The 15,621-nt window shown below is 42.1% G+C and overlaps 1 protein-coding gene across 1 annotated transcript in view; it reads left to right on the top strand.

Annotated features, from left to right (window-relative positions):
* Window positions 1-796: 796 nt before the first annotated feature.
* The window catches only part of LOC127628606 (1-phosphatidylinositol 4,5-bisphosphate phosphodiesterase gamma-1-like), a 69,628-nt gene continuing 54,803 nt past the window's right edge, over window positions 797-15,621 (top strand). Inside the window, exons 1-3 of the mRNA XM_052105375.1 lie at window positions 797-828; window positions 1,012-1,211; window positions 1,834-2,109. Of these exons, the coding sequence (XP_051961335.1) occupies window positions 1,899-2,109 (211 nt within the window). The 5' untranslated portion in view covers window positions 797-828; window positions 1,012-1,211; window positions 1,834-1,898. The remainder of the gene's footprint in view (window positions 829-1,011; window positions 1,212-1,833; window positions 2,110-15,621) is intronic.

Below are 15,621 nucleotides of genomic sequence, written 5' to 3' on the forward strand. Positions count from 1 at the left end.
TGATCTGCCACCTTGGCTCTGGAAGTATTTTTCCATGAAAAAAATGTCCATAGGGATTTCATAAAATCCTTAATATAAGAGTTCTAACGAATAGACTTTATTCATGCTAGCGCCATCTTTGATTTTAATGACTATGACGAGGCTGTGAGGGATAGAATTACTACCTCTTCAATGGCACAAACTGTATAAAGCTGTTTAAAGCTCCTAGATCACATCTGATTTTCCACAACTCATGTTGTCTGGAGTTCTTTGCATACTGAATGTTCTCGGACCGATATTTTATCAATGTTTTTTTCTATGGAACGATCCAAAAACAATTTAAATAACAGTACCCATTGAAAGGTCTGTACATCTATCCCTCACAGCCTCGTTGTCATTCCCATTAAAGATAAAAGATGGCGCTAGCGTGAATAAGGCCTATGAACCAAAGCAACCAGCTAAGAGGTGAAGCACACCATTACAACTTTGATTTGAAGTATTTAAAAATTGGAAAAAAGGCAAAGGTAACAAATAAAAACATGAAGAAGAAAAAACCTATTGATTTAAAGTTGTTAATTATAAGTACAGAATCAATTTACTTAAACTATTGGAAAATATTTATATATACCTTTTACTTGGGAGTGGACGGTCGCTGCAGAGCTCTTTTGGTGCACTTTGTTTTGCTGCATTTCTCTGTGTGGATCTTTATCTTCAGGATCATGGATAGTGTAGTTCTTCATCACAAATTCCTCTATTTATTTATTTATTTATTTATTTATTTATTTTATTCAGTTGAAATAACGGAGACTGAGGGCTTCAACAGTATACCTTCGATTAACAGTGCTCACGGTAAGTCTGTCTTTAAAGTTTTATAAGATATCGTTAACAATTCTCTCTATTTCGCTCTATTCCTTTATAAAATAGTAGGCAGTTGTAGATACTGTTCCGTATGTAGAACACTAGAATTCCAAATATTAGGCACTTTTCCGTGCGCTGTGTCTTTAAGAGGCCGTGTGTTCGGTGTGCTGTAAGGGTCGGTTGATGGGGGAAGGGCTCTCACACAACGACTCATGGCGGAGATCACCACATCTTACACTCGGCTCGATCACACCGCCAAACCCGCGTCTTATCATGGACACAAGACGTCACGAGCGCCGCTGAGATTGCGGACACATTGGATGTTCCGTTTCGGATTTTATTGAGTCCCAGAGAGCCAGCTGCATTCATACACGGTGAGACATTACAAAATCTGTGTTATTATTATCATCTTTATAAACAACATAGGCGCTCAGGTCCATATTGTAGATCACGTATAGCTCTATCATATCCGATTCATGTCTTAAAACAACATAAGCATATACAGTTCGTGATATTAGCAATGCAGTAACAGTGATTTTATTTTAATTTTATTTTTTATAATTTTTTTGTTGTGCAATGTGCTGGATCTGTATAAAAATGATCCAATGGGTTATAATTAACTGAATTGGATCATATCAACTCAATTTAATTTAATCTACTTGTAGATATCAGAAGATTACAGTGTAAATCTCATGGATTTATGCATGTGATCTGTTAATCATGTATCTGTAATAATAATCCACACACGTTTATGCACCGATTATCATTCACCTATTATTCACCATATGACATGTCTTTAATGTATACAGCAATCTATGTCCGTATAACTACAAATCAGGCCAATTTCAATAAGTGCAACTTACAAATGGACACGTGCATACAATTTATAGTAGCAGGCCTGTGTGTGTGTGTTTTCCTAACTGATGCATATGGTGCATTAACCACTGCCATGTTATTTTTTAAGATGTGTGTTTACATTCTTCCTTATTTTCATAGGTGTCCTCGCCAGGCCCAGGAGGCTGTGAATTATTCTTAAAGGAACTGGACAACAAACAGGGGAAATGGCTGCGACCACCGGCTTCTCCTCCAATGGTCCCTGGACACTGAGTGACACCGAGGTGAATAATCTGTACCGGGATCTCGAGCTGGGCACTGTATTGACTCTCTTTTACTCTAAAAAGTCTCAAAGACCCGAGAGAAGGACGTTTCAAGTCAAACTTGAGACCAGACAGATTATCTGGACCAGAGGAACGGATAAAATTGAGGGGGAAAGTAAGTATGAGCGCAAGTTTGGTGGATGTTAAATGACTGTTCGGCGTTATGGTTGCTTGGTGACATTTGCATGGTGTAACCACAGTTTTGATTCCTACAGCTTCAAAATGGGTCTTTAGCTATTCATCCATTCTAAAAGCGTGTCTATAAAATAGAAGTGTGTACATTTTTTCAATGTTGAAGTACTTTGTGGCACTTAAAAAAAAAAAAATTGCACTCTTTGTTGGCACATCCCTACTGGCATAACAAAACTGATTCAACCAATGGTGTGTATTTTGCGGACAGGACTATCTGTTTTCCAACTTACGAGTGTCAGGTTTACCAACGTAGGATGTCGGGAAGACTCATTAATTTTTATGGGGAATGCTCTTCCGGATTGGTTAGGGGTAGGGTTAGGGCTGGTTTAGTTTATCCAACCACTCAGTGCATTAATAATGAGTATTACTGATTCGTCTAATCAAGGATGGCTTTCTTCATGAATATAAGTGACTATTCCCCTTCCATTCTGTGTTTTCGGAAGTTTTCTTTCGGGAATCTTGTTTGAAAACTGTAATTATTTTGCTATTCTGTTTGGTGATGCTAGTGGCTCACAAATTGCACACTTCAGTATGCAATTTCCTTTCCATTTGCATCGGCAAGCAGAGCTGCATATGAATGGTTTACTTATAATTGTCTCTGGACATTAAGCAGAATACGAGAAAGTATTTTAATACTGACAAAGTTACACACTTCAGGTTTAAAGTGGCTGATGTCATTAAAAAAGCTTATTTTGCTTATTCTTCCAAATGTAATGACTGGTCAGCAATATGTATTTTACAAACCTGTGTAATTTAAAGAGCTTCGTGTATTCAACAATTCATTGTTGGTTTTCTTGGTGGAAAATGAAATGGATTTTCACTGATTCACATTTGTCTGATTACTATCTACAGTACTAGGTACTTGGTTTGATTTTCTCAAGCGTAACCAAAGTTTTGGTCTCATCAGTTTTAAAATGTGTCTTTAGCTGTTTGTCCTTAGTAAAATTTGTAGCCTGATCTCATGAGAATTCCATGACTGGCGACATTGACTTATCACAGCAGTTCTGAAATTAAATTAATTAAATTAAAGCGAGTGCACTTTTCTCCCAAACAGATAAGGTTTTTAAGGTTAATGCTCTTTCCAATTTTAATCAACCAAACTGACCTCCTTAAACCTAACCGATAGTGTCAGAAAAGCTAATGTAACCAATTGCTAAAATAACCACGTCATTTTGTGATGCTTATATGACAATTTCAGCTCGTGTTGACTCGCATGCTCTTCAGGACTCATACCTCGATCTTTTGCATTGCAAGTGCAACACACTATCAGTTCTCTTACGAGAGGTTCTCTCGTATTGCGAAAGCTAGCTTACGCTACGGGAAAGATTAATCTTTTCTGAGATATTGAAGCCAAAAAATTATCCTTAATTTTGTATCCATTGTCAACGCAGTGCGGCAGCTGCAGACCTTGAGCGGGCTAGCTAGCGAGCTCATTGGTTGCTCTGCGGCAACTGCTGCAGCCTATAGACGAGCTTGGGCGAACTCGCATCCAATGAGAGGCGTCCGTGCGCTCACGGCATCAAAGCCCGCCAAAAAGGGCGTGACTAGAGTGCATATAAGCGTAGTTCGTAGGCTGGAACCCTGATTTTCATCTCTTCAGCGAAGCTCTTCGCATCACTGAACCGGAATCGGACAGCGAGGAGTGGTCAGGCTCACACGCCGCCTCCTCGGCCCAGGAATCCAGCAGGACCCGCGCTGGAGTCGAAGGGGAACTAACACGCCTCCTCACACAGGCCGTCGACCGCCTCGGGCTCCAGTGGTCACCGCCCCTTGAGCAGGCACCCAACAGACTTGACGGCTGCTTTCTACAGAGCCGCCGCCACGGCACCCGCTACCGGGCCGCTCCCTTCCTGCCGGAACTCCACGCTGAGCTTTCCAAATCATGGAACGCGCCTTTCTCGGCCAGGGTCCGATCCCACGTCTCCACCTCTCTTGCTTCGGTGGACGGCGCCACTGAGAAGGGCTACGCTTCCATCCCTCCGGTCGAGGATGCGGTAGCAGCACACCTTTGCCCGCCCTCCGCAAGATGACGGTCTAAACCAGTGCTCCCGTCTAAGGCCTGCAGAACAACTTCCGCCTGTGTTGGCCGTGCCTATTCCGCCGCCGGCCAAGCTGCATCTGCTCTGCACTCTATGGCCGTCCTACAGACCCTCCAAGCGGACCTTCTGCGGGAGTGGGATGAGGAAAGCAGGCATCCAGAGGCAGTTGCAGACATACGGAGTGCTACGGACCTCGCCCTCCACGCTACCAAAGCTGCAGCCCAAGCTATAGGGAAGTGCATGGCCGCGCTGACTGTGACCGAGAGACATCTGTGGCTAACGCTAGCCGACATGGGAGAAGCAGAGCGCTCTACGTTCCTCAACGCACCGCTCTCTCCATCCGGTCTCTTCGGCTCCGCGGTGAGTGGTATCATTGACCGGTTTTCAGAGGTCCAAAAAGCCACACAAGCCATGAATCTCTTTCTGCCTCGTCGCGCTAGCTCCTCTGCAGGCCGCCCACGTGAGCCTCCTGCACGAGCCTCTTCACAGCGCCCAGCTCAACAAAGCCAGACTTCTCAGCGTCGACAGGGCGGCCGCCCTCGATCCCGCTCAGACAGCTGCCGCAGACCGCAACCCCCCTGCGGGCCTCGGACTAGAATTGCGCTGAAACCTGAACAACCGAAGTCCTCCTAGCTTTGTTGACAAAACGACGGATCAGTCCCGCTGCGGCCGGACCACCGTCAAAGCTTCGCCCCCTGTCAGTCCCCTTCCTTCAGGCTACTACAGTGGTAGATTCAGCAGCCAACAAGCCGGTGTTAACGCCCGCTTGCCTGCGCTCAAACACCATTTTCACGGCGACCCAAATAAATCTGGTAAAGAGCAAGCATGCCATATGTGTAGAAAATGTGCCCACAACCCAGTGTTCACCTCTACACACAAGAATTACACATCCCGTGTCCATACCAGAGAGCAAACATGTCTTATGTGTAGAAAATGTGCCCACAATCCAGTGTTCACCCCTACACACAAGCATTACACGTCCCGTGTCCCTATCAGAGCACACTCACATAAAGCGGTTACGACCCGCTCGAGTGTTAGGGTTAATAAACGCACCCACGAATCCGTGCGCGCGCCCATTCTCTGGCCGCTCTGTCACACGACCAGCCTTATGTGTAGAAAATGTGCCCACAATCCAGTGTTCACCTCTACACACAAGCATTACACGTTCCGTGTCCCCATCAGAGCACACTCAAAAGCGGTTACGAACCACTCGAGTGTTAGAGTCAATAAATGCGCTCACGAATACGTGCGCGCGCCCATTCTCTGCCTGCTCTGTCACACGGCCAGCAAACACTTCTCTGTATGTAAGTCCCGTGCCCGTGACTATGCTTGGCATGCTTCGTTCAGAAATAGCAAACCTTCTGTGCAAAAGGGCCATAGAGAGAGTGCCGCCTCCCCTGAGCGAGTCGGGGTTTTACAGCCGTTATTTTCTTGTCCCCAAGAAAGACGGCGGCCTCAGACCAATATTAGATCTCAGGGTTTTGAACAAAGCGCTTGCAAAAAGACCGTTCAAAATGCTTACAACCAGCAAACTCCTCGCGCATGTGCGCCAGGGGGACTGGTTTATTTCTCTCGATCTGAAAGATGCATACTTTCAGATTCAGATAAATCCCCGTCACAGGCCATTCTTGAGATTCGCCTTCGACGGCCAGGTTTATCAATACACCGTCCTTCCGTTCGGCCTGTCCTTAGCACCCCGTACTTTCACGAAGTGCATGGACGTGGCGCTCGCACCCCTGCGGAATCAGGGTTTGCGAATTCTGAACTATTTGGACGATTGGCTGATTTTGGCACAATCACATACGGAGCTTCTGTCTCACAGGACAGTTCTCCTCAGTCATCTGAACAGTTTGGGCCTTGCAGTCAATTGGACCAAGAGCTCACTACAGCCCAGTCAGACAATTTCCTTCCTTGGAATAGAACTAGACTCAGTGGCAATGACGGCTCGCTTATCTACACAGCCGCGCGTGTGCAGCGACTAGCAGCGTCATTTCAGATGAACAGCCTCACACCTCTGAAGAAGTTTCAGAGAGTGCTAGGCTACATGGCCTCAGCCGCAGCAGTACTTCAACTGGGTTTACTGCGCATGCGCCGCTTCAGCATTGGCTAAACACCCGCGCGTCTCGCCGGGCTTGGGCCACAGGCCGCCAGCCAATCAGAGTGACTCAGACCTGTATTTCAGCTCTGCAGCCCTGGACAGTGGCCGAGTGGTATCAGCGGGGAGTGATGATGGGAGCTGTATCTCGCCGAAAAGTCATCTTGACAGACGCGTCCAACACGGGTTGGGGCGCGGTCTGCGAGGGCTCTCCGGTTTTTGGCCTATGGTCAGTTCAGGAAAAGCTCCTTCACATAAATTGTCTGGAAATGATAGCGGTCGAGTACGTGCTCGTGCGCTTCCTCCCGATCATTCAGGGTCACCACGTCCTGGTCCGCTCAGACAACAGGTCTGTGGTATCCTATCTAAACCGTCAGGGCGGTGTCAGATCCAGGAACCTCTTCCATCTGACGAAACACATACTGAGTTGGTCCCAGCGCCACCTGCGCTCGCTGAGGGCGACGCACGTGCCAGGCCACCTGAACGACGGCCCAGACAGACTGTCCAGAGACAATATTCCCCCAGGGGAATGGTCCCTGCACGCTCAAACAGTCCAGACGTTATGGGGCATATTCGGCAGAGCAGAGATAGACCTCTTTGCGTCAGAAGCGAACTCTCACTGCCCAATATTTTTCTCGAAAAGCGAGGACGCGCTGGCCCAGGACTGGCCAAACCGCCCGCTTTACGCCTTCCCTCCCGTCTCGCTATTGCCTCTATTGCTGGGAGAATCAAACATGGTTCCCGGAGCTTACGCAGCTGTCACTGACAGCGCCGTGGCCCATCCCAGTGATAGCAGATCTCCTCTCGCAAGCTCGCGGAACGATCTGGCATCCCCACCCAGAGCGCTGAGCGCTACACGCGTGGGTGATCAACGACTACCCGTCGCTTTGCCAGGAGTAATAAACACCATCATACACGCTAGAGCCCCCTCCACGAGAAGACTCTATGTGTCAAAATGGTCTGTGTTTTCAAAATGGTGCACCGACAGAGACCTGGACCCACGGACATGTGGGGTGTCGCCGCTGCTCGTGTTTTTACAAGAGCTGCTGGATAAGGGCAGATCCCCATCCACGCTCAAAGTGTACGTGGCGGCCGTCGCGGCGTTCGCTGAACCCCTGCACGGCCAGTCACAGGGTAAAAACGAGCTGATCATCCGCTTCCTCAGGGGAGCTAGAAGGATGAACCCTCCGCGCCCCCCATCGGTTCCTATCTGGGACCTTTCTATAGTTCTCAAAGCTATGAAAGTCCCCCCTTTCGAACCGCTTCAATCCATGGATGTGAAACACCTCTCACTTAAAACCGTTTTTCTAACTGCCCTATCATCAGTTAAACGGGTGGGAGACCGTCACGCGCTATCTGTCAGCGCTGCGTGTCTTGAGTTTGGACCAAGTGACTCCAAGGTCATTTTAAAGCCTAGACACGGCTACGTCCCCAAGGTGGTCGGTACTCCTTTCAGAGCACAGATCATTTCCTTGTCGGCGCTACCAGCATCTGATAGCGAACGCGACGCCAATCTCCTTTGCCCAGTCAGAGCACTGAGATTGTATACTGCGCGCTCCGCATCTTTCAGAAGCTCCGAGCAGCTTTTCGTTTCGTTCGAGGGCGCACCAAAGGTCTCGCCGCCTGAAACAGACACTGTCCAGATGGATAGTGGACGCTATTGCTGCCGCGTACGCGTCAAAAGACCTACCATGCCCGCTAGGCATTAAGGCTCACTCCACTAGAGGCATGGCCTCCTCGTGGGCATGGTCCAGCGGGATTTCCATTCACGACATATGTGTGGCAGCGGGCTTGGCTTCCCCCTCCACCTTTGTCAGATTTTACAATCTGGAAGTACCCGCTCTGCAGGCTAAACTGCTAGCGGTTTAATATGCTACAGCTCCCCTGGTGAGCTGCATTAATGGGACACAGTCCACACAGACCGGCACCGCTGCTCTGTCTATGTGCTTATGTACTACACACACACTGGCCCGCACTCTTGCCGGCCAAATATTAATTCCCCACTCACAAGGGCTCCCCCGGGTCCCCCTTAATTCCCTGGGGCTCATGCAGTGGATGCTTGGCGCGCACGGCGTTGACAAAGGGTTCCCGTAGCGTAAGCTAGCTTACGCCATACGAGAGAACCTCTCGTAAGAGAACGAATCGGTTACTAACGTAACCTCGGTTCTCTCTAGATGAGGGAATGAGTATTGCGTAACCGGCCGTGCTCGCGCCACGAGCGATTTTTCGCTTCATTCAATGAAAACCAGGGTTCCAGCCTACGAACTACGCTTATATGCACTCTAGTCACGCCCTTTTTGGCGGGCTTTGATGCAGTGAGCGTGCGGACGCCTCTCATTGGATCTCGTCTATAGGCTGCAGCAGTTGCCGCAGAGCAACCAATGAGCTCGCTAGCTAGCCCGCTCAAGGTCTGCAGCTGCCGCACTGCGTTGACAATGGATACAAAATTAAGGATAATTTTTTGGCTTCAATATCTCAGAAAAGATGAATCTTTCCCGTAGCGTAAGCTAGCTTACGCAATACTCGTTCCCTCATCTAGAGAGAACCGAGGTTACCTTAGTAACCGATTAGTTTTCTCACATTTGAACAAGCTTGTAAATATAGCTGGTTTTGTAATGCAAACGTTAGAATGTATCGCCTTCCAAGTCATGTGTTATAGTAAAAGTGTTTAGTTGTCATAAGTTAGCATTTTGTGAGGAACAGGGTGATTTTTGTGTTTTTGAATTATCTTGGAAAGTGCTATGATGCGAACAATGAGCCATGTAAAAATAATTTGGATGTCATGTAAGAAAAGATGTTTATTCTACCAAACAATGATAGCTCAATTAGATGAAAAACAGTTCCGTCACTGTCACCAATGTTTTATTCATTTGCATTTTCCATAATGTATTCATGGTTTTCATGGTCGTAAACGACAAGCTCATATTTTGTTATGGTGCTTTAAATTAGTCAAATTTCGCACAATTACTATAAATGCTTGTTTTGTTTAAGTGGAGGTTAGGGTTTGAACATGAACTCATTTAACAGTAGTGTACAACTCGTCTCAGGTCTGATCGTATCACGGCCCATCTGTGCTGCTGCGCTCCTGCAGCCGGATGCCTTACACACAGCTGCGCTCTGCTCCGGATGCACCAGCCACACTATTAAAAAAAAATAAAATAGTGAGCTTCACCGTGGTATCATGAAGTCATATGTGACCGTATGTGATCTAATAAACAGATGGGATGATGCCAAATGACATCATTGAATTTGTTTATTCATTGATTCATTTTGGTTGGGGTGGATTGATGTAGTAGATATTCATTGTATTGCATTTTGTGAGAGATGTTTGCAATAAATTCACCTCCATGTTACCTAATGATACAAAGTTTTTATAATCGCAGGAAATTTTCAGTGTTTTGTGTGAGAACATATACCAAGGTTATCTTGTTCATGGGAAGATAATATTTTAAAATGTTAAATTTGTGATTTCCAGGCCTGGAAAATTAAAGAAATTATAAAAAGATGTAATGGAAATTTCTATAGTGAATTGCTTACAAATTTGTCAAGTTATGTGCCACTCTTAAATATTTCATTGGCTAGAAATTGCTTATAATGAGTGTGATCTGTATAAAATCATGAACAGCTAGAAAACTGGTTTGGGATGTAGTTTATTAGTGTATTTGCTAAGAGAGTGCAAGAGTCTGGTTCCTGAAGTCCCATTCATTTTCTTCATAGGCAGATACATTTTTAATGATATCTTCTAAACCTTTAAAGACAGACCAGCCTTGAGCTCTGAGGTTGTTAATCGATGGTATACGCCTCTGTTGAAGATTTCAGTCTACTTTATTTCAACTTCATTTTTTAAAAAACAAAATTATAATTATCTTTTTTTATATTGTTTAATGGAGCATTTTCTGGTTAAGAACTGCTCTACCCATGATTCTGAAGAGAAAGATCCACCAATTAGAGAATCGTAGTGAAAATGTGCCCCAAAAACCTGAATGACTCAATCGGGTCACTCCCTACACTCTCAAACTACTTATATATTTGTGTATATCTGAATATGTGATCTTTCAGGGCTGCATCAAAATGGCGATACTGCCATATGTGATTATATATATATATATATATATATATATATATATATATATATATATAAAAGGCTGCCATTAAAGATGAACTGTGTGTGCTTCAGAATAAACAGGTGATGAGCTGTCCTTTGTGAAAGAAAATGACACACAGGTTCAAGCAATTGCGCAATTCCAATCATAAGTAACCATTGCAATATATACATTTGATTTTATTCAGTGCCTTCATCTGCTTGGCTACAATGGCTGTTTGGATGAAATATTGTTCCTCTGATTTAAAAAAAAAAACAAATAATAATAACTTTTGAACTATTTTAGAACAAATACATAATACATCAAACAATGTCAATAGCCTGAAACGTATCGAGATATAGTTTTTTCCCATATCGCCCAGCCCTACTTTGGATTCAAGTTTATAATTTATTGATTCCGCTCGGAAATGGTTGTTTCATGGCTTAGAACTATTTTATGAAATCCATATAGAAAAAATAAATAAATTGGGAAAATACTTCTGGAACCAAAATGGCTTTAAAAGTGTGCGGGCACTGTTGCACTATATAATTTGCTTGGTTCTTTAAGTCATACTCAACTTCATTAAGTTTCATTTCAAGGATTTTTTAGCACATCAAAATAAAGCTGATGGAAATGCAAATTATCACTAAAATTTCACAAGGGTCGACATAATATTTTTCCATTTAGCTCTAGCGTATAAACTCTATGTCGATACTTCTAATGAAAAACTGGTTTGGAAACACTTTTTGTCGAGAACATTTGCATTAACGCAAAATTGCAGTGTCACAGGACAGAATTTGCCCATTAGAAGTGTTAATCATGACGACAAGGTATACATCCTTGAAAGCCAATTTATTGTACTTGATTATGGATTGATTTTTAAGACAAATAGATCTGATGCTGCAAACATGACATTTCCAGGAGTGCCAACACAAATATCTCGTATTTTGCACATCGACAATGGCACGGAGAACAAATGAATGGCCACTGTTTGTTATTTAATCACGGTAGACATCTATTTATTTATTAAAGTTTCTTTCCCACACCTTTCAAAATAATAGATGGCAGTCATGGTATTAGCCCACAATACAAAAAACATATGATTTTTGTGCACAAGATGTTTTAAATTAAAAATAAATAAACAATACTAGGAGAAAAGCTTCAGTGCGCTTTTAAGGAACACTAACATAGCCCAGTTCTATAAAATTACTGTTTAACTTTTGAAAAAATGCCGGCAAAATTCCCAGTATTAAATTAAATAAATTACCAAATGAAAAAAGCATTAAATTAAAAAAATTAATTACCAAATGAAATATTTATATTTTTAGATCTATATATGCCTTTTTATTTTTACACAAACTTAAATTAGCCTTTCCCTGTTCTGTATATGAAAAAAGTAAAGTAATAAGTTCTACACTTTTTTCAAGAATATAAACTATCAGAACTATTTGTCCAATGAGTTCACTTTCAGAAAACTAGATTTTGAACATTTTAATATGTTTAAATATAACCTTTTTCTTCAGAAAATGTAAATTGCATTATGACATTAAACTAATTTTAGATGACAATCAAGTTCAGTTGGTCATTAAAAGTTGCTGGACAAATATGTGGGACATAATGCAGTTGTGATGGTGATGCTTTAGATTAGATGATTGCTCAAAATAGCCTATTGAATTTCAGGAATGTATCATATGTAAACCCTGATATTGCACTGCATCAATTTTATTTTAATAGCTGTGCACAAAGTATTACACATCAATGGATGGTCCTTATACTAAGACCGAAAGTTTACCCCACTACTTGGTGCAGGTTGCCAGCTTGAACAGGGCCATGATGATTCACTTTCGGGTCAGAACCAGTGGTATCCTACGATAGGCGCAACATCAGGACCAATATTACAATAGTCCTATCAGAAGGGCAACCATTCCCTTTTGATTGCAATTCCTCATCTTCTGATTGCATTTATTTGTGAAATTAAAATGACAGTAAGCTGCTAATTTTAATGAAGTATCTCAATAATCTCCCCATTTTACCAAAACTTAGGAGGAAAAAAATGAGGGACATCTGAGAGGCGAAAGGCACAGTTAGGGATAAACACACATTTCTGTATGGAAAGGGGTTAAGGGCAGATTTCTTTCTCGATAAACCAAAACTTAGAGTTTTTTTTAAGCATGACGTCATCACACATAATTTTTATAGATAAAAGGCCATTTGAATGGAAACAGGCAGAAGACGCCAAATTTCACAAAGTTTTTTTTTCGCTTTGTCGATAACAAAATAGTGGATGGAAACTAGGCTACTGTGTCTTGTTTATTGAAATCTCTTCAAGTATGCTGAAAGTATGCACACACTTTGTACCCACTTAAGTCTGTTTTTAATCTTCCCAGACTTCTGTTGTTTTGTTCAGAGCTTTATGTTGTCAAAGGCAAATGCCACACATGACGAGATAATGTGAGGAACACGGACAAGGCTGGTTTTTCTTCTTTTTTGTTGTCATGCAAATTTATGCATGTTTTGGAATGATGTTACACTGTACAGATCAGTCAAACATCGGAAACTTCCAAAAATAAATGGTATGCTGATAATTTAGACAAGGGAAAGCTGACATGCAACTTAAGTATCAAGTTCAAACTTCAAGCACGCCATGCCTGGTTTGGTTTCTATACTCAAATGATCGTATTCAAAAGTTGCATTGTATGTCTGATAACTTGTTTCTTGATCTATATCAGTACTTTTATTTTAAGACATTGTCTTAAAAATAAGTTACGTCATTGATTATTCGGTTGGTTGGAGAGCAACCTAAATGTCATCAAAAGTTTCCCATAACTCCCTACCTAATTCACCATCTTACCTGCCAATAAAAAAAAAAAGATGGTGCTTGGGTGTCACTCAAGTCCGGCATTAATAAAGTCTGCTGTGGGTTTTGCCCTGTTGCATAAATGATATTTGGACAGTTGACTTGAAAGGAGCTGGGAACCAAATAAGGTCCCTTTTTTAAATATTGGAACCATATGACTTTTGGGTCCGGTATTGGTTCTCGAATGTCCATCCTTCCACTGATGCAGATGCAACACTGTGCTAAAATACTCTTGACAGTGTTTCCTGTAGCGTTCAGTGATTAGCACTGGCTGAATTAACAGTGCAAATCTAATAGGGGGTCCAGTTTAGTCTGATTCCCGAACAAATTACTCTTGTGAGCTGATTCTATTGGCTCAGTGTGAAAGATGCAGCATGACCAGTGTAATCTGATTCCAGAATGAAAGATTCAAATGAGCCGGTTCTTTAAAATCTACAGCAATGACTAGTGTTGTCCGATTCCAGATTAAATGACTTGTTTGAGCCAAAGCTCGGCATAAGAAAGTAAGTCACACAGACTTGGAACAACATGAGGGTACATAAATGATGGCATTTTAAACTATTGTGAACTATTTCTTTTAAGGTGTAAGAGTGTGTTTCAGTGAAACAGGAAGGTTCTTGGTTGTGCCTTGCAGTTGTGTTTCCTGCTGCCCTGTTTGGAAATGAGGAGCGGTTCTCTTGCACTCAGTGCTCTAATCTCAATGCCTTTGTCCTGTGTGTTTGTGTTTGTCTTAGAGAGGGGCTTCCTCCTCAGGACTGTTGTGTTTGTACTCTCCAACCTTATATAAAAAGAACAGATGTGCAAATGTGGAGAACCTGAACCACTGAGCTCGTATTTCACTTGTTCTTGAAGACTCCAATATGATCAGTCATAAAATGTACCTTTTAAAGGAAGAGTTAACCCAAAAATGAAACACAACTTCATATCATTTTAAATTCTAATAACTTTTTTCCATTAAATACAAAAGAAGAAATTTAGAAAAATGTAACTGGTTGCAATTAGATTGAATTGAGGCTTCAGAAAGCTCAAAGTATTATCTTTGCGTTGGGAAAACTTGTATATCTGAAAATGATGACGCATTTGTTGTCATGTGATGCATCCATTTGATCCATTCAACCAAAACAATTCAGATGCCGCTCCATGTTATAGCGGCACTGTTGTGCCTGATATTCACTTTGATAGTGTTGTTAAAGAAGTTCAAAGAAGTCTGTATGTACATGTGTTCTTTCAAGCGGCTTTTGATCTCGAGGAATTTGTCTTTTCTTTTTTTAGACACATTAGTGAGCGTATTAAAACCATTAAATAAAATGGCAAATTGAATCCTTGTAAATTTGCCCCCAAAAAATGTTTTTTATTAATCGTGAATCAAATCGGTTCACTTTCAATGCAAAGATTCACACCCAGTGTAAACTTCGAATATGGTGAATGGGAGACCATGGCAACGGCAAGCATAAATTTAGCTTATTAATTTGCTCCAACATTGGAAAAAATGCCACTATTACATTTCCACAACTTTCCATATGAAGAACAAAATAGAGTGATGTATTACGACAATCAGAAGAGAGAAGATGGCAAATGTACTCACTCTCTCTGCAGCTGCATTAGAAACCTCATCGCATCTGTTGTAACTTGTTTTTCAAATTAATTCCTGGGTAATATAATCCAAAGTATAATGTTATAAAATTACACTATATAATAAAATTAAATTGTAAAAAAAAGTGCGCTTGTTATGCTGCTAAATAAGGTGGAAACGCATCATCATAGTCTGCTAAAAGTTTTCATACATGGCCAAGCACCGTGCAGACGCCTTCTGGGACTGTAACCATAGTAACAGCTGCACAAACCACCCATGGCACAAGAGATTTTCACATTTAGGTTTACACCCAAAAAAACTCTTATTTTCTGTTATATATAGAATATTTTCGGCAAGTGTAAATAAAACAATTCATGTTTTATTAACAGATACTAAATTATTACGGTTAAATTAGCAGTGACATTTTTAATCATGGTTAATAGAGAAAACGTTTAATTGCAACATTGCTACTCTGTATATACATATACACACATACACACAGTGCATGCGTATGAATAGTATAGGAACAGGATTTGAACTTGCAGGTTTCCATGGATACTTTAAAAGATAAAGTGAATCAACTTCCATATTCATACGGTAATCGTTTTACATGGGGATGTGAAGTATGGCTACAACTAACGATTATTTTTATAATCGACTACCGTAATTTCCGGACTATAAGCCGCAACTTTTTTCCCACGCTTTGAACCTCGCGGCTTAAACAATGACACAGCTAATATATGGATTTTTCCCGCTTTCAAATATGTATTAAAAAAAAAAAACATTCTG

This window comes from Xyrauchen texanus, chromosome 35, assembly GCF_025860055.1.
Source record: "Xyrauchen texanus isolate HMW12.3.18 chromosome 35, RBS_HiC_50CHRs, whole genome shotgun sequence".
NCBI lineage: Eukaryota > Metazoa > Chordata > Actinopteri > Cypriniformes > Catostomidae > Xyrauchen > Xyrauchen texanus.